Source organism: Miniopterus natalensis, chromosome 5, assembly GCF_054644295.1.
Source record: "Miniopterus natalensis isolate mMinNat1 chromosome 5, mMinNat1.hap1, whole genome shotgun sequence".
Taxonomy (NCBI): Eukaryota; Metazoa; Chordata; class Mammalia; order Chiroptera; family Miniopteridae; genus Miniopterus; species Miniopterus natalensis.
Genome location: NC_142085.1, coordinates 9,106,670 through 9,132,968, shown reverse-complemented (window position 1 = coordinate 9,132,968; position 26,299 = coordinate 9,106,670). Strand labels below are relative to the sequence as shown.

The 26,299-nt window shown below is 54.7% G+C and overlaps 1 protein-coding gene across 5 annotated transcripts in view; it reads right to left on the bottom strand.

Annotated features, from left to right (window-relative positions):
* SCUBE3 (signal peptide, CUB domain and EGF like domain containing 3) overlaps positions 1-19,414 on the bottom strand; it is a 36,691-nt gene extending 17,277 nt beyond the window's left edge. For 3 of the 5 annotated variants that reach the window (XM_087817347.1, XM_087817351.1, XM_087817349.1), the window contains exons 1-6: positions 19,313-19,414; positions 6,294-6,416; positions 5,226-5,351; positions 2,590-2,724; positions 1,498-1,623; positions 1,195-1,311 (exon numbers count right to left, since the gene is read on the bottom strand). In XM_087817347.1, coding sequence (XP_087673473.1) covers positions 1,195-1,311; positions 1,498-1,623; positions 2,590-2,724; positions 5,226-5,351; positions 6,294-6,416; positions 19,313-19,397 — 712 coding nt within the window. In that variant the 5' untranslated portion in view covers positions 19,398-19,414. The remainder of the gene's footprint in view (positions 1-1,194; positions 1,312-1,497; positions 1,624-2,589; positions 2,725-5,225; positions 5,352-6,293; positions 6,417-19,312) is intronic. The other 2 variants (XM_087817348.1, XM_087817350.1) reach the window with 1 other exon arrangement.
* Positions 19,415-26,299: the final 6,885 nt, after the last annotated feature.

Below are 26,299 nucleotides of genomic sequence, written 5' to 3'. Positions count from 1 at the left end.
CAGGAAGGCCTAAAAATGTTCCAGGGTCCTTGAAGGGTTAGTTCAGAGGAAAACTGTAGCGGGTGAGATTTAATTAGCGAACTCTGGAACTGTGCGTGCAAGTCTCTGGAACAGGTACCTGAGGGAGACCCTTCAGAGCATCATCTGCTCCCCTGTTCTCGTGTCTGGGGAAAGGCGGTGCTGTCTGCAGAGACGGGGTGGGCCTCTAGAGTGAGATGGGGGACAGCCTGGTTCTGACAGACACAGAGTGACTGCGTTCACACGCCCCCATCCCCAGCATGTTGTAGCCCAAGAGATGAACCGCTATCCATGAATACTGTGCCCACATGACAAGCTCGCCCCTGCCTGGCTGGCTCTTCCCTTTCATTCCCACTTCTCCAAGGGGACACCTGTCCCATCATCTTCCTCAGCACCTGTGAGCACAGAGTAATTGGCCTTCCTGGAAGACCTAAAGACTTAGGGAATCAGGAATTAAATTCATCATCCGTGGTACCTGAAGATATGTGAGGTAAGGCTGAGGAACTCAGGAAAAGGGATCCAGGCATTAAGAAGGCCCCAAACCAGGGCAAGAGGGATGGAAGGCTGGAGGTGGTGAAGTGAGAGGCCCCGGGCAGGGCTGAGAGGGCGTCCCACTGGAATGTGGAGAAGAGGGAAGAAAGTGGGGGAGCGGAAGGGAGAGAGGATACTGAGGAAAAGATACCTGGAGTCAGGAAACCCCATTTGTCAGTTCAAGGCTGGCTGTTCAGGAAAGAGCACTCTGTCCCACCCTCAGTTCCAGTGGGGACAGTGGGCTGTGAGAGCTCCCGTCTGACCACACTGGTCAACCAGGGCCTCTGGTCAGGCTTAATCCTGCATCGCCCCAGCTCTCCTCCCTTCTCAGCTACAGCCCTGGCCAGCAAGTGCCTCTGCTGATTATTCCCAGGTTAGCAACACTTTATCCTGGATAAAGAGGGTGGTGAGGTCCCGGGTGGTGGGGCAGTGGAACCAGCGGGTGGGGGAGAAGGGGGTCAGGTGAGCCCTTCAGTCTCAGAGTTGTCCCTACTTAGACCTGGCATCGGCTGGGTCTTCAACTTACTCACCAGTCATCCTGCGCCCAGCACTGGGGCCCCATGTGCTCCCCGCTCCCTGGTTCCCAAGGACCCCTACCCCTTCCCCCATCACAGGTGGACTAAGTTGTCCACTGGCCTCACCCACCGATGCACGTCTTCCCGTCGGTATGGAGCACAAACTTGACATGGCAGCCGCACCGGGGACCCTGCTCTGTGTCATCGCACGTGTGCTGGCAGCCACCGTTACCATAGTTGCATGTCACTGTGCAGAGAGGGCAGGAGGCCTTTCAGCTTGCTTCTCCCTGGGGGCCAGTTCTCCATAACAGTTACTGGCCCTCTTTTCTAGTTGCCTCTCCCATGCTCCCTTTTCCTCCCACCTCTTGCCGCTGAGGCCCCACACCCCGCCTCTTTGTCTCCCTCTCTCCCACTGCCATGCCAGGGATCTCACATTTACAGTCCCGCTGGTTCTTGGTGAGCTCGAAGCCAGGGCGGCATTCACAGGCAATACCCCCTTTGGGCGTCTCCCGGCAAATGTGAGCACAGCCATGGTTCTTGTTCATGCAGTTCATTCCTTCTAAAAGGGAAGGAGCAGGGTGAATGCTCTGTACTTCTGGGCGCCCAGAGGAAGAGGAACTGGGAGGAATAACTGGGGCCCAGGAAATTCGGAGAATTCCACTGAGGCTGCAAGACAGACAGGAGACTGGGTACCCCTCACAAGCTCCCTGCCCTGCCCACAGAGCTCAGAGCCATTCTGAATGACGTACAGGTATTGACTCCCAACCCCAGGAAACTTGCATGATCACCCTCTCCTTCAGACAACCAAAGGCTAGTATCTAACCATTGTCCAGGGCTGTGCTAGGTACTGGGTGGACTTAGGAAAGACCCACATGTAAGATAAATATAAGACATGATCTCTTCCCTCAAAAAGCTTATAGTCAAACTAGGAAGGAGATCAATAGCATAATGTGAGTGGGGAGTAACTGGTATAGGTAATTACTATATGATTTTATTCAACAAATACCTAGCACCCACTACATGCAGGGCAGAGTATTAGGTTCTGGGGGTACAAAGATGAATTAGACATAGTCCTTCCCCTCAGAAATGTCCCAGTCTGGCGGGGAGCCCCAGAAACGGACAACACATATGCACTATTCCTGCCTGACCCTCCCAATCCAATCCAAGGAATGCGGCATCGGAGGCTCTCTCAGATGACAGCACTTAGAGCTCAGCCGTCTACAGTTAATTAGCAACAAGATCCACTTGGCTCTGGACACGGAGGACACCATTAATCCCACACTTACCTTAATAATAGTTGCCTTAATCCCACACTGACCCCCACCCCAAGTGAATTCCTCCAGATTTTGCTCTAAGATAGTGTCTGTCTACAGAGCCCTTAGGATGTAGTTGGGTTGGGGAACAGAGAAGAAGCTAGTGGAGTTGAGAATGGAGGAGGTTGAGACCTAGGGGGTATTGAGGGAAGCACCCAAGCAGATGAGAGGGGAGCCTGGGAGTGCTGGGCCCTCCCAGGTCATGGGCTGACCTTCTGGCCGCTGGATGCAGGTGTGCTGGTTGTCGCTGAGGAAGAAGCCTTCCCGGCAGTGGCACTCATAGCTGCCCATCATGTTGACACAGCTCTGCTGACAGCCCCCGTTGCCCTCGGCACACTCGTCCACATCTGTGCAGGACAGTGGTTGGTGAGGCTGTGGGGTGCAGGCCAGGGTCCAGGTTGTGCCCTGGGCCTTCAGCACCACGGGTTGGGAGCAGTCTTAAGAGTCCAGCACACACACCTTCCCCTCCTCCCCAAACCAACACCCAGCCTTAGGCCAGGCAGTTCTCACCCTCACCTCATGCTCCACTGCTCCTGAAAACGCTGCCCTAAGAGGGCAGAGCTGGGAGCTGAGCACGTGGGGAGGGGACATTCGAACATGGCTCACTACGGTGAGGAACCTCTTGGAACTAAGACTGAAGGCAAAGGTGATCAGGAAAGAAGCAGAGAAGAGGAACAGAGATGAAGATAAGAGTGCAGGCTGGATGGGGTGAAGAAGTGGGGGCAGCTGGTCGTGGTAACAGCCAGGGAATAGAGAGTCTGGGAAATGGCTCCGTGCGCAGGGAGGTGCTGAGGTGGGCGAGGGGGTTGGGGAAGGCAGTGGCTTCAACTCCTTTGGGGAAGGGACCATTTCTGTGGACAGGCCACACCCTAGTCCTTCCTCCCCTCCCCCCAGGCCTGGGCTTGCTGCCATACTCCCTAGCCTTTCTCCTATTTTGGTTTAACAAAACAAAGTCTGGAGCTTGTCGGCCAGGGTTGGGGGGAGCTGCTAGGCCACACCCTAATCACCAGCCCCAGGTCCCAGAACCAAGCTCATCCTGGGGCTCCCACTTCAATGCCTCGACTCCCTCTCTATGCTCCCTGCTTGCCCTCCCAAGTCCACAGCCCTTCTCAGTTTTCCTTGGCCCAGGAGGCATGAGGGAGATTGATTCCCAAATGGAGCTGGGCTCCTGAGGGCTTCATCTGCCCCTCTCTCCTCATCCTCTCTGCTGGGCCTCGAATCCCTGTCTCTTCCCCTTCTGGCCAAGGGCTGAGGGGCCCAGGCTCCTGCCTGAGAGGTGCACTTGTTAGGAAAGCCAAGGAGGCTTCTTTTCCTCTGCCTTGTTCCTGTCGCCGTCCTTCTGTTGCCACACTCGTGACTCTCCCATCCCTGTCTTCTTCCCTCCCTTGCCCCATCCTAATTCCACCCTTCTCTGTTCCCTTCTATTTCAACCCTGGGACTTGGCTACTCTGGCCAAGTTCTTTCCTTCAGTTCTCAGAGGGGAAACTGACGCCACCTAGGGCATGGATGACTTGCTCAGGGGTCCCCTAAAAGCCAAAGGTAAGGTTCAGACTTTGAACCCCAACCCTGGGGTTAGTGTTAAATAGACCTTTGCTGCCCTGACCTGTTCCATACCTACTCATTCCCTTATCTTCTGGCTGGTTTTCTAAGGAAACAAGACGAGAATAGGGGGCCTAGAGAGGTCATAGGCAACCAAAGAACTCAGATGCTGATGTTTGTAGTCCTGTAGGCAAGTCACTGTCCTGGTCCCGGTGTCACAGCTCCTCTTTCCAAAGGAGTTCCCAAAGAGGCCCTCACAAGTGACTGGGCAGATGAGGGAGGTCCTTCCCTGGTAGCTACAGTGGTAAGAGAGGTGGCCCTGGCTGAGGGGCTGGGAGGACCGGGTTGGGAGTGGAAACCTGGTCCAGGCCTGGTCCAAGGTTGGAATGTGACTGGGTTTAAAGGTGGCTCTGTAGTCAGGAGGCTCTCCTAGGCCAATGAGGCCTCAGATAATTCCTCTGTTTAGTCGGGGGAGGGGGCGAGAGGGCAGCCTAGCCTGCTTCTCTGGGTATCATTCTTCTTGTGTCTCTTCCTTCCTGGTCTTCTCTCCTTCCTGTCCCCTGTTCTGGTACCAGAGAGAAGGAATTTGGGGAAGAATCCCTGGGTTCATGTCCCAAATCCTTTCATGCTATGGGCTTCAGTTTTTCTACTTGGGAAAGAATCTGACATGGTCCTAGTAAATGATAGAAACCAAAGTTGAGTTTAGTTACTTAGAGATTCTCCTCTCTCTGATCCAGCTCCGAGGGACAAAGGAGATCAGGTCAGACTGAGGCCTCAGAAGTGAGAAGAGGGCGAGCCTAGAGATTTTGGGAAGATCTGGGAGCAGGGAGGCAGCATCAGCGTTGACGACATTCCTCTTGTGCACTAAGCACCCACTATGTGCTAAGGATGGCACAGGGCTCTTTATACATGCTCTCTCATGGTGACTGACCCAGAGCCTTTAAGGAAGCTGGGATTCCCAGAGACTAGACCAGTGAATCTGTCTGAGGCCACGCGGCTAGCAAGCCGCAGAGCCAGGGTCTACCTGGAGCCAAGTCACCTCCCCGCCGTGCCCCGCCCACTGCGCTAAGCCTGCTGCTGTCCTCCGGCCGCTGCCCTGGGAGCACTTTCCCGCAGCATCTCCTCTGCTGTGCTCATCCAGCAGCAGGATGGCTTCATCCTCCGTGCCAGCCTCAAAGGGGGGACTGGCCCGGTTCTCTATTTTGCAGCTTTTGGGTCACTTTCCTCGCCTTGCCTGGGAAATGGGAAATGCTGAAAACACCTCCTTCCCCACAAGACACCCCCTCCCGCATGCCCGCTCCCCGCTCACCCAGGCAGTTGTGTCCGTCGTGTGCCAGGTGGAAGCCATCATAGCAGGTGCACCGGTAGTTGCCCGGGATGTTGACACAGTCGTGCACGCAGCCTGCGTTATCCTCTCGTTCACACTCATCCACATCTGCGGGCAAAGAGGAGCTGAGGCAGCTGCACCCACCTGCGTGCCCCATGCCCAGCCCTGGCCTCAGCCCTGTGGTGGTTTTAAAAAAATGCATCACCTTCTCTCTGTGTGTGTGTATGTGTACGTTTATATAGTTACTTTAATAGCCTACAAACCATTCTGCATTTTGCTATTTTCATCTAAAGTCAAACATTTTCACATATTTCCACCCAGTCTTTCTAATTACCACTGCACATGGCTGCAGAATGTTCCATGGTCATTATTTTTTTAGATCATAATTTTTTCTCTATTGTTAGATTCCTTGTTTATTTCACTATCATAAATAAAGCATCAAATAATACCTTCTCCCGTATGTTATTTTGTTTCTTTGAATTTCCTTTGAATAAGTTCTTAAGAGTAAAATTCCTGGGTCAAAGAGTATAATGCCTTTTAGGATTCCTGCTAGGGATGACGAAATCACTTTTCAATTTATAATGTCACCAGGAATTAATGAGTGTGCCTTGTCCACTGAAGCCTTATCAACACTGAAGGTCATAAAGTAACATCTCAAGACTGCTTTCTTTGCATAGCTTTAATTACGAGGGGAAGGTGTGCTTGTTTGCAGTAGGAATTTCCCTGGGTTAAACTATCTGTTTTCTTTGTGGGCACGGTGCAAGGGTCTGAGGATGGAGGTTCCAGAGTCAGGGAACCTCAGGCCCTAGTCCCATGCTTCTGATCCCCCCACCCCGCCTAGCTTGTCTCGCTGTGAACTTGTCCAAGGGCCCCAGCTAGCCTATATGGAGCCTTTGTGCAACTTCAAAAACTGCGCTCTCTCTGGGAATAGCTCCTCCCCTCCCCACGCCCATCAACCCCTCCCCATGTCAGTGGGGATCACAGGCCTTAGTGTAAGGCACCTGTGGCCAGGCAGTGACACTGCCTTCCCCCTCCCCCTCCCAGCCTCACCTTTGCAGTGTTTACCATCCCCCGTGTAGCCAGACTTGCAGATGCACTTGTAGGACCTCGGGGTGTTCTGGCAGAGAGCATCAATGTGGCAGTTGTCGGTCCCCTCCACACACTCATCCACATCTGGCAGGGGCAGAGGGTGTACATAAGACTCTCTGCTGGTGCCCCCATCGGGAACACCCCCTTTCCCCAAAGTAGAGATAGTGACTCCTGAGGAAGCAGGTGCTCTCCACAGCCCTCTGACTTCAGAGTGGCCTGACTGTAATTTCAGGAATTCAGGAAAAACCCACTCCCCTCAAAAATACTTAATCCGCACTGACAGCTAAAATTCCATCATCTGAAACACTCCTCTGATTTAAAAACAAACAAGAACCCTTGGACCGGGTGGCACACTTAACTTGATTAGAACTATTTGGCCCAGTGTGAGTTAGGAGCAAGCTTGGAGGGAGGGGAGAGAAAAGGCATGTGGGCAATGGCTCTGGGGAAGGGGCAGGTCCAGGGCCACTGGTAATTAAAGGGGGAAGACGGGGACGGAGCATCTGAGAATCCTCACTTGCCTCATGCTTCTGCCTGAGACCAGGCCTGCTTCCACTTGCCCACCATGGCGCCAAGAATCCTTAGAGGAAGGAAGTTCCATCCTGGGAGATTTCCCTCGGCTCCTGCGCTGTCAATGCCGTAGGGACCAGGGGCTGGCAGGGGCTGGCACCAACACCTGAAGTCTGACAAGTGACTCTCCAGCTGACTCAGGCAGGCCCACCCATGCTGCCACCTGGAGCTCTTTCATCTCAGGTCAGGTGCTCCCCTCTCCTGACCCTCACTTTGGCACGAGGTGCTACTCACAAAGCTATGCTAAGGGGTGAGGCCACCTAAGACCCAGCAAAAAGAGGATGGTTCAGAAAGAACATAGGAAAGGGAATCATTTATTCCCCTTTGGCAAAAGACTACAACTTCTGGAGCAATGTTTTGGCGCCCCTAAAGCTGAACTGAAATAGGAGAAAATGTTTCATTCAGTTGAAACTGCTATGGAGGTGTTTGTAAGAAGGCTGCGGAGGCTCAGAGGTGACTCAGCGCACCCAAAAGAGAGACATATAAGTAACACGAAGCAGGATGTGGCTGAGTGTGACGAAGGCATCAGAGGTGAGGCAAAGGGGTCCTCAACCCTGGCTGCACATCAGAGTCAATTCTCCCAGGGGTGCCCGAGCACCCCTCACCCCAAGGATTCTGGTCAGTAGCCTGAGCTGGGGCCTGGTCATCAGTAGTTTCCTAAAGCTCCCAGGTGAGTCTAGTATGCAGCCAGGCTTGAGAATCTCTGGTAAAGGGAAGGTCAGGGGAAGAAGAGGCCATTTCAAGATAGTGTATAAGTAGCCACTTGCAAGTAAAAAATATATAAAAGACTATAAATAAAGGACTACAACTTCCAAGTGTGATCTGTGGACCGTAGAATTGCCTGGCTTTTGTTAAAATGCAGGTTCTCAGGCTTTATCACTGACCTATTTGAACCCAAATCCTTAAGGTGCTTGATATCTTTTTTACTGACTGGATGAACCCGTGGACCAGCAATCACTCCAATTTATAGACACTCCCAAGTCCTATCCTGAAACAGTTAACTGTCCTCTGCTTTCATATTTCAAGAAGTACTTGCAGGGGGCAGGACTGAGGGGGCTTCCTGGAGCTAAGAAGAGAGGTGAACTGTGGAAGAGTGCCCCCAGGGCCCTGCCCCAGATCTCCTGGGCTTCGCAGCTCTATACTCTGCCCTCCAGCTCTCTTCGACGCCTCTGCAGCAGTCCCCCTGGCCAGGGATTCCAACTGCTATAATTCCCACGGACTCTTCCCCTCACGCAGGCTCTGCACTGGTGGTGTCTGCCTGCTGGCCCACCCTGGGAAGTCATCCCAAAGAGGATGGAAGACTAGTTCATATGGGAGGGCAGGAGGGACCTCTGTTTATAGTAAGAGGCTGGTAGGGAATTGGTTTGTCCAGCTGATGAAGAGAAAATGGTAGTAAGAAATGTACTGTCATAGGAAGAACCTGAGCTCTGGCACCTGTCAGTCCCAGACTCAAGTCCAGCTACCACTCCAGGGAGGTTTTTCCAATTCCCTTATTTCTTCCTCCTTAAAATGGGGGTGCTAATACCTCCTCATGAGAGGGTGTGAACACTTGATAACTTGCGTAAAGTACCTAATCAGTGTCTGGTAAACAGTTGGTCCCCTTGAGATGATGTTAAGTATTAAATCACCTATTAAATCAGCAGGTGCTCAAGGGCTGTGCTGTGTAAGGTGTTCACCATTAGGCATTGTGCTATTTAAATTTAAATTAATTTAAAATTCAGTTCCTCAGCTGCTCTAGCCACAGGCAAAATTCTCGGTAGCCTTTCGTTGCTAGTGGCTGCCCTGGGGGCAACACAGACCCAGAACATTTCCAATAGCACAGCCTGCTAGGAGTTCCAAAGAGGGATGCCCCTGGGCCTGAGTGCACCAAGAAACCTCCCAAGGAGTGAGACTCAAGTTGAGTTTTGGAGGTGAGATAGTCATAAGAGAGGAAATATCAAGTGTGGGTAAATGTATGAAGAAAGACAAGACACCCTGAGTTGTCCTTACTCTGTCCCCACATTTACACATGCCCTCCACTGTGGGGAAAACATTTTTTAACAACTAATTCCAAACTCTGAATGGCTTAAGGCTTAGTTTTATATGTTCTTGTTGGGTCCCTGGAGGAGGGGGGACTGGATGATCACCCCCTTTCCTGTGGTAACCCTTGTGAGTCTTAGAGGGGGGCATGGGGCATTGGACAATCCCAGTGACTGACGACCACCCTGTTCGCCAGCTTGGAGCTCTCTCCTGTCTCTCCACCCCTTCCGGGCAGCCCGCAGGGTGACCTGGAAGCTCCTCCTCCAGGGCCATCTTGCGTACACACCTGTCTCGGAATCATCTGGTGCTTCACTAAGGTCCCCCAGCCCTTTCCCCTCGCCTCCAAGCCAGTGCTCAGTCCCTGATGCTGACTGCAGCGAGCCCAGGCGTCCTGGCAGAGCCTCTGGACTCCCAGCACCTAGGCTTTCCCCACCTCTGCCTCGTCTGCCTGCTCAGTGCTAATCCCTCTGCAGCAGTCTTTCTGCACTGGAGGCTCCATCTCCTCCTGATTCCCTCTATAACCAACCACTCTACCTTTCCACACATTCGCACACGTCTCACTCTCCACATTGAGGTGCATCCTCCTGTCTCTTCTAGCCACACTGTGCCAAGCTTCCCAAATCTGGCTCAACACTGTCTTCCCAAAAGCTCTTCCTGCAGAGTTCCTGGTCTGGGGGACTCGGTGGGCCTCAGCTTGCTCCCAGCTATTGCTGCACTGCTCTGCTGAGGCTTTATTTTACATTTACTTATTTATATTAATTTCAGAGAGAGGAGGGGAGACGGAGAGGGAAAGATGGAAACATCAATGATGAGTCATTGACCAGCTGCCTCCCACACGCCCCCCACTGGGGATCGAGCCCACAACCCCCACTGGGGATCGAGTCAGCATGTGCCCTGACTGGGAATCAAACTGTGACCTCTTGGTTCATAGGTCGACACTCAACCACTGAGCCGCACTGGCCAGGCTTTATTTTATTTTTATTTATTTTTAAGCTCTTTTCTCACTTGGCTGGTCACTTGCTGAGGAAGGGACCCTTCAGCTATTTGGATGGAACCTTTCAAAGCAGAACAGGCTTAAAACAGAGCTCTGAAATAGGACCCTGAAATATTTACAGCATCTCCTCCTTTGCCAGTTCATTCTTTCAGAGCTCATTCCCACATCTGCCCAACCACATGTCCCTACCGGGATCCCACCAACACCCATGGCAAGTCGCATCTTAGCTTGCTCGCAAGGTGCCAGTGTGCCAGTGTTTACTAGCTGGCCTGACAAAGAGTGTGCGCTGTTGGGCGTGGGCTGGTTTAGCCCAGTGGTTCTCAACACTGGCTGCACACTGGGATTCCAGGGGGCCTTTTACGTGTGACCATCCAGGCATTCTCCTCGACCAGCTGCGTCAGGGCCTCCGGGGTGAAGCTGGGATGCTGTCTTCCTTTTCCCAGCACAGGTGATGTGAACAGACTCTGCTCAAGCAGGGAAGAGACTGGGGCAGTGGCACGACAGAGCGTTTGAGCAAAGGGGTTCTGGAGTGGTACAGTGTCAATTCAAACGCCAGCACACCCATGGCTGTGTGCTCCTGGGCCAGCCTCTGCACTCACCAGCTGCCTCCTCTGCACGTGGGAATCGTAACAGCAGCACTTCATCCTGGCCGGAAGGCTCAGTTAGAGTGTCTTCCCGTACACCAAAAGGTTGTGGGTTCAATTCCCGGTCAGGGCCCATACCTAGGTTGCAGGTTGGATCCCCGTCGGGGCACTTAAGGGAGGCAACCGATTGATGTTTCTCTCTCACGTCGATGCTTCTTTCTCTCTCTGCCCCTTCCTCTCTCTCTAAGAAATAATCAATAAAAACATATCCTCAGGTGAGGACTGAAAAATAATAATAGTAACAATAGCACCTCCTTGTGGGGCTGCCGTGAGCATCAAATGAGTTAATACTTCCCAGGCACTTAGCATGGCAGTGCAGGTACATAGTAAGTGCTCAATAAAGGGTCACTGTTTAGTCCTCTCAACCTTCTCTCCAGCCTCCTTTGTGAACCCCTCCTCCCGCTTCCCCTCACCAAAGCCCCACCAAGCCTGGTGTGGGGGAATGACCACCAGGGGCAGGTGGCAGTCCCTGCTCCTCTGCCTGCTCCGCCCCTGCTGGGAACTGCCGGAGGAGGCGGCCTTAGTGGGTGAGGCCAGGTGGGGACCAAAAGGCCACCTTCCACAATTCTCTGTGAGGCCATCCTCTTGTGCCCTTACCCCCACCCCAGGCACTGGGCTGGCTCAAAGGCTGCACTGGGGGAGAGTGGCGGCTGCAGATAGCATGATGAGCCAGGACCTCCCTGCCTTGCCCTCTCCTGGCACAAAAGCACAGGACCGTAACTGCGTCACCCCACGTTTCTTCTGGATTTGCTTCAGTGCCTAGCAGAGCACTCCAAAAACTCTGCTAAATATGGGGAGGAGGAGTGGGATCCGGTGGGGATATGAGGGTTAGACGGCAGACCTAAAAGGGTAGATTATGACAACATAGGCAGGCCTAAGATTCCCCTGAGGAAGGGGACATGTACTCCCAAAAGGGAAGCAGGAAGATCCCAGGAAACACTTCATCTACTGCAACATTTTGCCCAGGTCCAGCTCAGGAACAACAACAAATGGAAACGAGCAGGAATGCAGGCTGCAGGTGAGCAGGCACCCCCCCCATAGAGTCTACCCCACCTCTGTATTACCACAGTAGTTACCTAGCCGCTCACAGGGCTCGGTAGTTCTGGGCAAACCTGCTGGGCCCAGTGGAAGGTCCACAGCAGCCTGCCTGGTGTCCTAATGCGCCCACATGGTGGGGACATCCTTGCCCCAGCCAGGTTTTCCTGTTTCCCTCTCCTTCAGCAACGCAGGACCAGGGCCCCCTGCTGGGGCGCTACCTGGGGCTGCTCCACCCTCCTCTGATCTACTTTCCTCTGAGCTCCTAAGCCTTCTCTGCCTGTCAGCTTCTCGGAGCCCTAACCAACCTCTCTCTCATACCCTACCCGTGTCATTATTGAGCTTCTAGTTTACGTGTATCGTCTCCCCACTGAAGCTGTAAGCTCCCCGAGACCACGAGACCATGGCTTCTGAGTCTCTGAAACCTACACAGCAGCTGGAATAGTTGAGCATATTCATTCCACATGCCGAGCACTGCTGGGTTCTGGCGTTCAGCAGTGAACAAGACAGCTGAAACATCGAAGACATTTGGTATACATTTGTTAAACGGATGGATGGATGCATGGGTGGGTGGGTGAGGGGATGAGGTCCATCTTTGTGGCATCCTCTGTTCTAGGTTACTGCAGAGAAAGCTCGCTTTTTTTGTTCTCCTGTGACCTCACAACTGTTCTGGGTGGAGGGAAATCCCAGGAAGTTTAGTCTTAATTTAAGGGTAGAGAGACAGAAACTCAGAGAAGGTAAGATACCTGCTCAGAGGCATCTATTTGGTGATGCTGAGGCCAGAAAAGATGGACCAGTGAATCCAGGGCAGGATTCCTAAGGAATCCTGTAGAATCATAGGATCTCAGGGTCTTCAGATGTTACGTGTGGCTGTCCAGACATCTCTGCACAGCATCCTTGTCAGATAGATGTCCCCTAGCCTCACTGACAAGGCACCAGGGGCCACTGCTGCTCCTGGTCGGCTCCCTTATCCTTTCCTCATGTTGCCTCCCACCTCTGAGTAACACCCAAAGCAGAGGCAGCCCGAGCGCGGGCCGTGACACCCTAGCCTGCAGCGTGTACACTGGTACCTGCCTGTGTGCACATCTGCTCGACCTCCACATCAAAGGGGCAATTAGGGACAGGGGCGGAGCCCGGCTTCCCCTTTCGGCTTCTCAATATGCCTTCCCAAGCTGGAGCTGGGCTGGGGCCTGGGCCCATCCTCAGCCTGGACAAAGCTCAGGCAGCGGTGAGGGGACTGGAGAGAGTCCAGGAAACCACACAGGAGACCCCAAAGAGAGGAGACAGAGCACTTTCTTCCTTTTAAGAACGAGCCCTTCCCTCTTACGCAAGCTGGGCCAGCTCAGCTGAAGGGCCAGGAAAGGCAGGCGGTGCCTGGTGACTGGGAGGGAACGGGGCTGAGCCTGAGCCTCATCACCCATCGGGCCCTGATGCGTTTCTCTTTGAAGTCCTGTCTTGTCCCTAATCCAGGTCCTCGCTCATTTGAATGTACCTTTAAATGGACAAGAATGTTCTCCCTTTCATGTGGACCAACCCACCAACCTTGAGGCAGAGGCCTGTAGGGGATGGGTAGGGTAGGGGTACTGAAGGTGGGGAGGAAAGAACCGCACTCGGAACTCGGAGGGGGGGCAGGGAGGCAGGCAGTGGGCAGGGGCAGGTTCCAGTGTCACGATTATTGGTTTATCTCTCTAAAATGATGGAAACAAAAACAACATAAAGAACCATGATGTCAGACAGTATATAATTCCATTAAGTGTGCAAAGTTCTTCCACGTGGGCTATTTCACTTGGTCCTCAAGTGGTCCTGCCTGTCGTACAGATGAGGAACAGGCCCAGAGAGGGTACGAGGGGAAGGAGCAAGCAGCCAGTGCAGAGCCAGGACCAGTGCTCCCTGTCCAGTGCTCCCTCACACATGCCGAGAACCCCGGAGGGAGGAGCCATGCCTTCATTGTTGTGCCTCCCCCCACCCAACTCAGCACTTAGTCCAGCATGAAGCAAACATCCAGCACATGGTAGGAAATCAGCAGTGGGCATGCGGATGCTCGGGGGCTCTGGGCACCGGGAGGCGGGGAGGTGGGAGGGCTGGTGGTGCATGGGAGGAGGGCGGTGCAGCACGGTGGGCGCACAGAGTTGCAGTGAGGTAGGGGTGGGCAGTGCTGCAGTGGGCAGGTGTCTCCTGCCCTTGGATTCACTGTGCTGGGCCAAGCAGCTGGTTAGAAACAAAAACAAACACCAGGGATACAGGTTCCTGCTGTTAACAGCTTCAAACCGCCAGAGGAAAACTCCAAATAAATATAATTAGAAACTTGTAAAAACGTCCTCTCTGTAAACCTGCTCCCCAGGGTCTACCCTTTAAGCACCCCCCTCTCCCACCCCACCCCCATGTCCACATATCCTGACACTCCACCCTTACCCAGGGATTCCTAAGATCTGGTTCCTTCTTCTGGATCTTCTGCCCTGGTCTTCCCTCAGCTGTGCCCGTCAGTGACCAGATGCCGAGAGCCCCTGGCCCGAGGCTCTGAAACCCAACCCCCCAGCTCTCTGGGGCTATGGTTACAGCCACAGGGAAACCTTGGTAAGAGTGAGAGCCACAGCGCCCTGTGCAGCTACCATCCCACACGTGGGGCCAAACTGAAGCATCCGATGGCAACTACAAAACAGCACCTTGGTCAAAAGGGGAGCCGTCCGAGTTGGAGCCGAATGCAGAGGGCTAGACTCAGAGCACAGAATACATGGTACGAGAGCAGGGACGGGGCTCTGGGGCCTCACCCAGAGTGCTCAGTTCCCAGAACACAAACACTTAAGCTCCACTTCCAGGCACTGTTGGATGCACGCGCGCGCGCACATACACAGAAACACTTGTTCTGCAGAGGCTATTTCCAGGGGGAAATGCCCCACTTAAGACAGAGTAATAACTATCAGGTACTTGGGCCCCAGGACACTGGGGTGGGGGAAGAAAGGAAGTGCAGCCAAGCGACTCGGACTCCGGCAGGGAGCAACGGGGTCGGGCCCAGGGAGAAGAGGGCCTGAGGTTCAGGCCAGAGGCCTGGCTGCACAGCTAAGCTTGCAGTGGTGCCTTCTGCCTTCAGTGGGAAGGATTTCGATACATGCAGAATCTCAAGGGACCCTGATACCCTAGTCCATTTTACTAGTGAGCAAGAGAATGTCAATTATTTCCTCAGAAGCCCCAATCCTTAGGCTCTACATCTATGTAAATCCACTGGCACCATACTCCCCACCCCGTGCCACCTGGGGCTGGCAATATGTGGGCCCAGGAGGAGGAGAGCTGGCAGCCTGGTGACAGAGGGGCCACTGGGGAGAGGCTGAGGGCGCATGTGCCCTCTTAGCCCAGGTGACGAGCTCCTCTACCCCTCAAACATTCCTGGGTTGGCAGTTGCATCACTTTCCCCCAAAGCGCAGCAGTCTCCCTGTCTGCAGACTCCTGTCTTATAGCTGAGCCTGAAGAAGCTGTCCCCACGTCTGGGCCTCTTGCGGGCACTGCCAGCCTCAGAGCAGCTTTGCAGTTTCCAGCCCTGACAGGGACTCTTTCTTATAAGCGGTCATGTGCTAGGGGTACAGGACATCAAAGGAGGCCCACACCCTGACACCCGGGGACCAGAACCGGGGGCAGGACTGGGGTGAGTTCAGGCAGCAACTCCTCTACCTCCACCTTCTCAAGAGGGTCTGCAGCCATCAGTTCCCTTCCCCCACCCCAGTTCAAGGCACTGACCGAGCCATTCCACTTCTTCACTTTTCCAACGAAAACAAAACGCACATTGCCCCGCTTCCTCTCTCCTCTCACAGGAGCACCTCGCGCACACGCATGCACACACAGGCTCGTGCACGCACCCCCCCCCCCCCCAGCCCAGTGAATGCACACCTCACCTCGCATTCCCAAACTCACACCCAGGGCCGGCTCCTTTTACAACAGGTCCCAGCCGCTCACATCTCAAACCGGTTCTCATGCTCTCAGATTCCTGAAGGTTTCAGAAAAACAACCTCATTTAGGGGTTGCTGATAACTTTCTTCTTTCTCTGCCTGTAGTAACTCTGGCTCCGTGTCTTCTAGTCCCCTCTCTCTCATTCCACCCTGTAGAGACTCAGGGAGATGAAGGGTAAGAATTGGAAAAGTTCTCCAACCCCACCCCCACGGGACATGTCACTGAGAAGAGAGGTCAAAGGGATTCCTGAGGAATTTCTAAGCAGTCCTGCCCCTCTCTACCCTCTGGAAAAGGTGGGAGGGGGGGGCTTAGATTGATGACCAGGCTCCAAGAGCAGGGACTGACTCTCCCCAGTGTGGCCTGGACGGGGCACGGGCATTAGCAGGCTGCCCATGGGGCCACCCTCACCCGCTGACACGGTGATGGTTTTCATTTCATATTTTGGAGGGAGGGGCTAGGAGGAACAGTCCCCTCACTGTAAGAGCTGGCCACAGGAGCCCAGGGAAGCGGGGAGGAGAGGAAACAGCCACATTAAAGGGGAAGAAAGGGGTGGGGGAAAGAGAGAGAGACACACACACCCAGACAGAGACCCGGGGAGACGCACCGAGACAGAGAGACACTGTTTGCTGCCAGATGAACGCTCTCAGTCCCCAGGATGGCGCTACTTGGAAACTCTAAATACATGACTTTATCAAAATTCTATCCCTAATGGGGAGAGAAAACTACCAGGTAAACTAAACGGCCAGGCTGGCTCTCCCTCCCTGAGCCCCTCCTGGGGACAAGTTTTCCCCGAGGCCAGGAGACCTTTTTCGTTCAGCTGTAACCTGAGCCCTACACCAGGATTAGGCCTTTTAAACCACTGCAGCACCCCCCCTAAAAAAAGCAAATTAATGCTTTTAAGTTAACAATTATCTTGGTTATCCAGTCTGTCTACTTCAAAATACTCAGACGGGCACTTGAAAAACACTCAAAACCATGTACCCTCACGTTCACGCACCCCCAGTCCCACTGCTTACCCACCCACTCACCCACACACGGCTCTCAAAGACCAAACACCAGTATTCACACTTAGCCAGTCACAGTTTACACAGACACCCAGCTGTGTTACCTGTGGGTGATGCTGGTGAACCTCACACACACACAACCTGCACACTCAGGCTCCCTTCCCTGTCCTTCCCCTCTTCCCCACTCCACACCACTTTGATCCCCCTGGCCCCCAATCTCTGGAGAAAAGGGACAGAGATCCAGATATCCCCAGAGATAATGTAACTGTGAAAGATACTTGGCAAGGGTATTTGTATTTTAAAGACCTGCTAAAGCTTCATTTAAAAGCATATGGCATTGCCCTGGCCGCTGTGCTCAGTGGTTAGCACGTCGGCCTGAGCACCAGAGTCGTGGGTTCAATTCCCAGTCAAGGGCACATACGTGGGTTGCAGGGTCAATCCCTGCCCCAGTTGGGGCGTGTGTGGAGGGAAACGGTTGATCAATGTGTCTCTCTCACATCGACGCTTCTCCCCCCCCCCCCCCCCCCTCTTTAAAAACCAATGGAAAAAATATCCTCAGGTGAAGGTTAACAACCTGTGGCATTAAAGACACACTTTACGGAACTGGTGGGAACTAAGAGGCACGTTTGGGAGCAGGAATGTCCACAGCTTTCTGCCTGTGGGTAAGGCTGCCCTGCCCGGTCAGCACGTCTCCTTCCTGAGGCACTGGCCTGCAGATATGGGTCCAGAGACATCCCTCTAACTCAGCGAACCTGTTGTTTGGAAATCTCTGGCAGGCTAGGTTGATAAATTTCCTGAATAGCAGGGTCAAAGGTAGCTGAAATGACAGGCCTCCATTCTACGCCCAGCTAGACTCAGGGATCAGCAGGAAGGGAGATGCAAAGGAAACTACAGCCCGGTTAGAGCAAGTGTGGCTCGAATGCGAGATAAGCAGGGGACAAAACTACCAGTCTGTAAGTTCCTTGAGGGCAGGGGCCTCCTCTCTGGCTGCATTTCCCACAGCACCCAGCAGGGTGTCCCGTGAAAGAGTGAGCCTAAGAGTACCTTGGAGAGAATCTGAGTCCTCCTGTCGCTGAATGACGGGGAGACCCTCCCAGGCTTGAAAGCCTTGGCTTGACAGCACCTGTCCCTTTTAGGAGTCTCCATCTGCCTTGGATGAATATACTGCTTGCTCTCCCTTCCCCCCCCAGCCCCCCAGCCTCACTAGGCCACTACAGACACTGGCTCTAACTTGAAAGAGGCCCTTATCTTGTCTCCAGATTACTGCATGAAATCTGCTCCTTCCTTCAGACTAAACTCCCTAGCTAATTCCATGTTATGAGTAAGTCAGCACGCACTACAAAAGCCAGCTTTGTTTATGAAAACACAAGCAAATCCACAGTGGGAGAGGGGCTGCTCCCAGGCTGGGGGGTAGTGGTAGTGGGCTGTCTGGAACCAGGACTGGAACAGAAGCAGTTTGGGGTTGGAAGGGCTGGGGGTGGGGTCTGGTATTTGACAGCTAAGGTTCTCTTGGGTTTTGGTTCTGTTAAAGGACTGGAAGAGAAAGGGGGTAGTTGAAGAGCAGTGTTTTGGGAGGAGAGGATGGCATTGATATAGCACCTTCCTTTTAACAGAGTGGGAGCCCATCCAGTGCAAACAGCAGCTTAAGAACCAAGTGCTCAGGCTCCAGGACACAGCGACCTGACTACGAGAGACTCAGGCTTCCCCTACTCCCAAGTTCAACTTTCCCTTCTGGCCCAGCCACCTTCACACCCCAGCTTGGCCTCAGGAGCCCCTGGGATAACCAAGAGAAGAATCACACCCTCCTGGGCAAAGCCTTGCCAGGAGGAATTTTCTTTTGCCCATATAAATCTTTTCCTGGGTGAGGAGATGATGGGGGAAGGGTGCAGCAAGAGGTCAAGGGGGAGGGGAGGCTGCCCCCAGGAGAACTGTGGTCCACTAGCCTGTTTTCTGCCAGCACAGCCTGGGGACTGGTCAAGCAATGAGCCTAGGGTCAGGGGTGGGGGCGGGAGGGCCTCCCTGCCTGTCTCTTTAATTCCTAGAGGGATCTGTCAGAGCTCCCCAGCCTGGAATTTTACTTTGTTATTTTAATGCAATTCTGACCTGGATTTAAATGGAATTGGAAACCCGAGGCCTTAATAAATAAATATTATGATAAGAAATGAAAGCCATGCAAGACGAAAGAGATTTCCCCCCAAAGAGGCAGAAACGCAACATTCTTGCCGGGAACCAGTCACAGAAATTCTCTTCAGCTCCCTACCATCCAGTGAGACGACAAGTTGCTTTTTCCATAAAAGATCCTAGTTTTCTTTAACATTTTTCTACTGATAAGATAACAACTTCGAAAATTCCATGCGAGTGAGGGGAAGAAACCTATGGCATGGCTGAAAAGTTTCATTCTCAGTGTCTCCAGGCCACAGCTGAAGTTTCTGGCAATGTCTGAGAAGATTCTCTCCTACTTCTGGAGGACAAGAAGTCTCGAAGATGCTGGGGTGACAGTGAAACAGGCAGAATCCTGAGGTGCGTGATCACGTCTGCCCAGGCCCGCCCCCCCCCCCCCCCCCGCAAACTTCTCACTCATCTGTTCTGCCCGTGACTCTCCCAGCCTTTCGCCCGGGGCGTAGCGCCCCGGGGTCAGGTCCCCAGCCCGGGAGGGTGGTGCACGGCGCCGACCCTGACAGCAGCACGCCCAGCACCTGCCCTGCCCCTCGGAAATCGCGCCCCCGCCCCGGGCCCCGCAGCCCGGCCGCCCCGCAGCCCGCGCCCCTCCTTCCTTACCTTGCGCGGCTTTGCCGTGCTGGGCGGCGCGGGCGTGGACCAGCAGGACCAGCAGGCAGAGCCCAGGCGCGCGCCCCGAGCCCATGCTGGAGCGACCCGGGGCCGGGCGGCGGGGCCGGTCTCGCAGCTCCCGGAGGGCGGAAGCGGCCCGGGGCCCCGCGCGCCGGAGGGGGGAGGGGGCGCCCCTCCGGGGCCCGGCCGGGGGCTGCGGTGCGGGGCGCGGACCGCGGCGCCCTGGCGGGTGCTCCCGACGCTGCCGGCTTCTCCCGCCCCGACGCCGGGAAGGGCGAGGCGGAGCGCGCGGCGGGGCCGGGGCGCGCGGAGCCGCCGGCGGAGGGAACGCTCGCCCCCTCCGAGCCGGGCTGCGCGGTCGGCGGCGGGCTGCGCCGTATAATCCCCCCCAATTCCCAGCTTCGCCCGGAGAGAGCCGCCGCCGGAGAGCGCGCGGAGCCCGAGCGAGGGACCTGAGAAAGGGGAGGGGACACGCCGCGCCAGGAACACGCCCTTTCTGCCTCTTTCTTCCTCCCTCGTTCTTTCTCCGTCCCTCGGGCTCCGTCTCGTTTTCTTCGCCTCTCTCCTCCTCCTCCTCTCTCTCCTCCTCTCCTCGCTCCTTTTCGTTTTCTTCCTCCCCCCGCCCTCCTCCGCCGCCGCCGCCGCCGCCTCCTTCTTCGTGCCCTTTTTTCTTTCAAACGGGGCCTCGGCGCGGCGGCGCTCCCCCCGCGCGCGGGCGCGGCGCCCCCTCCCCGGGCTGCCGGGCGGCCGCCTGCAGGAATTTACAATCCGGCGCTGGGGGAGCGGGCCCGTCTCCATGGAGACGGCTTCCCCGGGAGCAGGGAGGTCAGGCGCAGACCGCGCACAATCAATGGATCAATGCGAGCCCCGCTCGGCTCCAGACCAAACAGCACCCGGCTCCGGCTCGGCCCCTCTCTCCCCGCGGGAGGAGTGGGGGTTTAGGGTGCGCCCCCGCGCTCGCACGCGATGAGGGCCGTGCGCCGCAGGTTTGCACGCACACCTCCGCGAGGAGACAAAGAGAGCGCGGGGTGTCGGGGCGGCTGGGGCGCGCGGGACCGCGCGGGCACCCGGGCACGTGGGCCGACACAACGCGACACGCGCGACGCAGCCACACGAGACCTCGGAAAGCAGAGCAGCTCGAAAGGGGGCCGACTCAGCGCCCTGCCAAGTCCACCACTCCGCGCCCCGTCAGGGCTCCATCCCCCATTCGTAGCGCTGAGCCCACTTTAATCGAGGACCCAGAAGAAGGCAGCCTTCCCCCAGCTAAAACTGCCAGCTCCAGGGCCAGCTGCCCCGCAGTTAAGGCCTCAGAGGCAGCCCCCGGAGCCACCCTACCCAAATGGACCTTGGCTCACATATAAAACATCCTATGCGCTCAGCGCGGGGGCCAGAGCTAACCTACAGAGCTATGCCTAAAGTGTGCAAGTACAAAGGCAAAGACTGTACAAGGCTCCCCCAAACCTGCCCTTGAAGCTTCAAGGCTGCCCCTGACCAATCCATCAACCCTTTATCCCTCCATCTGCAGGGGCAGCTGAGGGCCGATAAATGAGATTTTAAAAAAACAGGGCAAAGTGTGTTGAAGGAGCAGTGTCTCTGAACCATGGACACCACCTCCTGACACATCCACCGGCGTTGCATTCGCTGTCCTTCCCCCAGCGGAAAGAAGAGAGACCTCTTGAAAGGTGGGGAGGGCTTCTTGGAGTATGGGGCTCCAGTCTGACTGAGTCCACGTCAGGAAATTACGCTTCGGAGTCAGTTTTCTGCAAGAAAGAGATCATTGGGACCCAGACTAACCTCATAGAGCCTTCAAGGTACCCAGCAGGAAGGGACAATGACAAGGATCTCCTTGAAAATAACTCGGTTCTTAGACCTTTGACACTGGCGGCCCATATCAGCTGGGGTGACAGGCAGGCTTTGTCAGAGGTCTCCTTTCTCCCTAGGGAGACCTGTGCCCTTCCTTCCCCAGGGATGGAGTGGAAACCGAGGAGAATGGAAACCGACTCAAGCATCTGGGTTTCTTGTCCCAGCTCTATCTCGGGATGATGAAGATTACCGTTGGGCAAGTCACATCTCCATGGGCCTCAGTGTCCTCATCTAGAAATCAAGGTGGTGGATTAGCTCCGTGGTGGAAAGGAGACAGTGCCCTTAGGAAGCCTGGGGGGGGGGGGGGGGAGGCTGGAGAACCTTTCTACAGGGCAAGAAAGATGACGGTTGGGTTGGGAGCACATAGATCACAGGAATGGAGCACATAGATCACGGGAATTTTTGTGGAGGTCACAAAAATGTTGGATCAGATGACCTCCAAGGTCCCCTTCCAGCCCCATCATTCTAGGACGTCCCTCCTTCATTCCACTGGCAAACCCCTCCCCTTGAAGCAGCTTTGCCTGCTGCCACCAATTATGCGTAGGGCTTGTGCACTTGTAGGACAAGTGCAAACTTGCCATCCTCTCTGCCCAAACGAGAGAGTGGTTTTAAAAAAGGAAAAAAAAAGAAAGAATTGTAGGTTGCCAGATGATGTCTGGTCTATATGGGGGGAAAGGGAGAGAGCTGAGGAGCCCCAAGGCAGGGAAGAGAGAGTGTACTGTGCCTTGCTTTGGACATTGGGGTGAGCTTCTCTGGGCCCCTAGGGAGGAGGGCTCCAGCCTCCTTCCTGTAAGCCACCGGTGAGATGGGCATGGAGGATTCTGTGGGGGCAGATCAATAGGTTATCTCAGACATTCTCTCCAGTTCAGTGTGACTTTCTGGTCTTCTGAATGTGGACATTGCCCTGGCTTGTGGGAAGGGAGCTTGAGCGGGTTATCCCACCTTAGCCACTGTGTCTCTGGGAGGCTTGGTGTCTTTTACTCTAGTGTCCTTCCCCCCCAACCCACCCCCATCGTTTTGCCAGCTTGTCCTCTGTTTGTTTCCTCTGCTCCTCTTGGACCAGGGGAGCTTCCTCCACATCTGGGCAGAAAAAGCAGTTTCTGCCCTGCTCCTGCCATCCAGTCTGGTTCCAGCCCTCCGCCGGCCCTTCAGAGGATTCAATAGGAGCAGGGCTCATGTCACTGGGGCACTGTGAATTGGGTTGCTGGTCACATTGCCCCCTGCCCTGTCACTTCTGCAGGGACTCACAACTAGATAGTGACTCAGGAAGATGACAAGGATAGTGCTGCAAGGGGTTGTTCGGAAGCAGCAGCATCTTCCATACCCTCACCGGCAGGATTAAAATGTCCCCGGGGTCTCTGGGCCTCCCACACTCACCTCTCAGGCTGCAGTTTGCTTTTGGGCTTTACTTTCCTTCAGGGATACTTCTGACGTTCATTTCATTCTAATTTTTCTTGTAAATGTCCAGGGAGGAGACTGGGCTGGGGGGCCCATAGCTGATATATCTCAGTTCTGATCCTGCTTAGGGAAACCCCTGCCTGGGCCCCACCGCATCCAGGGACTCCCCTCCCCTACCAAGTGTCCTTCCACAGCCGTTGCTTTTCTCCCTGCTCCTCGGCTTCCCCATCTGTGTGAGACGGGTCCAGGACCCTACCTCGACAGGCAGCAGTCTAATAGAGAACATTCACACGCTGGAACTAGACTCCCCGAAGGTCAATGCCAGGCCCTACCATTTCCCAGCCATCTATTCTCCCCCCCCCCCCCCCCCCCCCAGCTTAAACAACAGAAATGTATTTCTCAGAGTTCCAGAGGCTGAGAAGTCCAAGATCAAGGTGTTGGGCCATTTGGGCCTGGTGGAGGGTCCTCTTTCTGTCTTCTCACTTTGTCTTCAATGGTCTGCGTGCTCCTGAGTGTGGGCTCAGGGCTGACTCGTGTTCAGGGGCTGCTTCCAGCTTGCTGTGGCTGGGGTAGGTCACCCCTCTCTCTGGGCTTCAGTTTCCTCTCCTCCCTTTGCTCTTTGCTTCTTTGTTTCCCTTCCGCCTCTCTCTTCATTCCTCCTTGTCATTCCTCCATCTCTTTCCTCCTGTGCCCCAGCCCCATCCGGATTCTGGAGGGAAGGCCAAGTGGGGGCCGGATGGACGGGTGGGTTAGGGGAGGGACCTGTATGAGCCGTGGTATAAAGACTGGATTCACCCACTTTTCAAAGGAGTTTTCTGACCATGGGTGTAACACAGGCCCGCACTGCCCCCCGCCCCACGCGGGGCTAAGGGCCATGTTCCCCTCAGGCGTGTGTCCTGCGTTCCTACTAGTCCTCCATCTATCTATTCTTGGTGAGTTATTTCATTTCTCTGAGCCTCAGCTTCAACGTCTAGACAATGGGTATGGTTATATGACAAAGGTGAGGCATACATCACTATGTAACTACATGGGCTCTAGAGTAAACCACGGTTCAAATCTCAGCTCTGCTACTTATAGCCATGTGACTTCAGGTAACTTACTCAGTCTCAGTGAGCTTCGGTTTTCTCTTCTGACAATGGGAGTAAAAATACCCACCTCGTAGGGTTATGGGGTTAATTAAACGAGGTAATGATTGGAAAACCCCTAACACACAGTAAACATTCAATAGGTAGTGGCCATTGTTATTTCCACTATTTCTCAGAAGGAACAAAGGCCACAGTGTTTGATAGTAAAGGTATTTTAGTGCCTGGGAAGGAGCAGTCTTATCCTAAGCTAGACTTTGATGCCACTGGGTGTGAGTGCAGTCAACCGGGCTTGATTTTCACCACCCCCAATAGGTTCCTGTCTGTCACACATTCCTGCTGAGAAGGTTCCAAAAATGCCATGCATTCCAGCACATCGCCTTGTCTGCAGCACTTCCAAGCTGGGGACTTAGAAGGAAACTCACCTGCCAGGAATGGTGGCTCCAGAATTCCCCTTTCCTTGCCACTTTGCATGTCCTACCCTGCATTATGAAGGCACAGAGGCTCTGAGACAAATTAGAGCTCATCACTACCACTTACTGGGTGCTTCCTATGTGCCGGTTACTGTACCATGCATTCCACCTCAAGTCTATTCTGCAAGAATTGTTATTCCCATTGTGTTGATGGGAAAACTGAGGCTTAGGGAGGTCAACCTGCCCAGATGACCGACTAAGAAGAGACAAAGCAGGACTTGGGCCCCGGCCTGACTCTGAAGCTTGTATACCTCCTCCATTCTCTATACTGCCTCCTCTGAATCCCCAAGATCTAATGCATTCTTGTCACTGTCATGGGCAATCATTCCTGGCAGGCTGAGGGTCACAGACTAGCGCCTTCCCACACTAAGGCAATAGAGTAGTACCCTCATCTGGAGGATCATATCGGAGTAGAACTCCAGAAGACTTCAGCCATTGCCTTTGTCTCATGACGAGCGGTCACTCGATTTGCCCACAGTCACAACATACTTCAGAGGCAAAGCCAGGAGCAGGCTCCACGCCTCCCATGACTTCTGACTCCTGGGTCAGTGCTCCATAGCCTGTCCCCTTAGAGCTGCCAGTCTCCCCCTTCCGGTTCTCGCTCTTCCTCAGTCACGAATCCTCCCATCAAGTGGCATGTATCTCACCTCATACCCTCAGCCAACATACAGTCCTGGGCCCCTTAGGATGTACAAAGGGAAACAAAAAAAGGAACCGTGAACTCCACCCAAAGAGGTATATCGACATCAGTGTATGGTTCAGACCCTCTGCGTCACAAGGCAGATCCCCCACATGCCGAGTCTTAGCAGGAAGACGGGAGTTACGAGTGCAAAACAGACTGCCCGACCGTGGCATCAAGCGATCCAGACGGCAGGCGCCGCAGAAAGTCAGAGGAGGCAGAAGCGATCAGCCAGAAGGCTCGTGGAGGAGGAGGGATTTGAGGAGACTCTTGATGACGCAAACAGAAAAATAGCTGGACAAGAGAGAAATACAAAGAAAAATCAGTGATGGACAGATGGAGAGGGAATAAAGGACTAGTCAGAACACTAGCAAAAGAAATAGAAGGAGAGAGGGAGGGGATCACGCTGAGCCAGCAGACAGGTTAGCCCTGGTGGGTCCACGTTTCCCACCTGCCAGGATGGCGCAGGAGCCATTTGGCCGTGTAGTCGGAGGATCAGAAGTCACACTCTCAAAGTCTGTTCCAGCCCTGGGATTCTGCGAGCAACTTGCTCCGCGGCCCTTCCTCTTGCCTTTGCAGAGAGGTCCACTGGCAGGCCTGCTGGGACGGAGGGTGGGGTAGCCTGGGCCAAGCTGCCCACACCTGTTCCAGCCTCTCCTCTGAGCACTTGGGTGGCCTCCTTGGCCCCTCATCCCAGTGTTCTCCTCCCAGCCCTTCCTCCCTGCCCACCCCCACACCTGAGTCCCTTTGCCACCTGCTTCCTCCCCACCTGCTCCCTGGCTGCTTCCATGAAGGAAACAAAAATCTGCAACCTGCCAGTTGGCATCAACACCGATGTGTGGTTCCAGACCCCTCCACATCACGAGGCAAGTCTCCAGGCTGCCCGAGCCTGCACCCTGCCCCTTCCACACAGCTGCTCTCCTAAACTTCCGGTTCCCCTCTGCCAGCCTCAGCCCCCTCAAACCCGTGTTACTGAGAAGCCCGAAGCAACCTGCCCTGAACTTCCTCTCCCCACCCCCTCTCCCTTCACTACTGGGAGAGGGATCCTTCCTTGGGGCAGGGCCGCATACAAGGGCAGACATCCCAGCCCCTCTTCCCCTGCAGGGAGCCGGGGCTGTCAGTCATCCCCTAACCCTTCTCCTGTGACACACTACATCCTGAAGCCCCCACAGCAGCAGCACCCCGCCCCCCCAGCCCCTGCTGCCTCTTGTCTTTCCGGCTCCCAAACTTCTAGGAGGAGCACACTTGCTCTGTCTCCATTTCACTGCTCTCCTTCACCCCTTGCCCTGGTGCAGCCTGGCCCAGTCCCCCTGTCGCCCTCTGCTAGGTCCTCAGCAACCTCCACATGTCCATATCCGGCTGCCGCCAGTCCTTGTCTAGCCTGACCTCTCTGAGTCATCAGAAGCCTCTGGACATTTTCCTTTCCCTCCTGGGAGCCCTTTCTTTCCCCCAGTCTCCTGCTGGCCGCTCTCCCTCCACT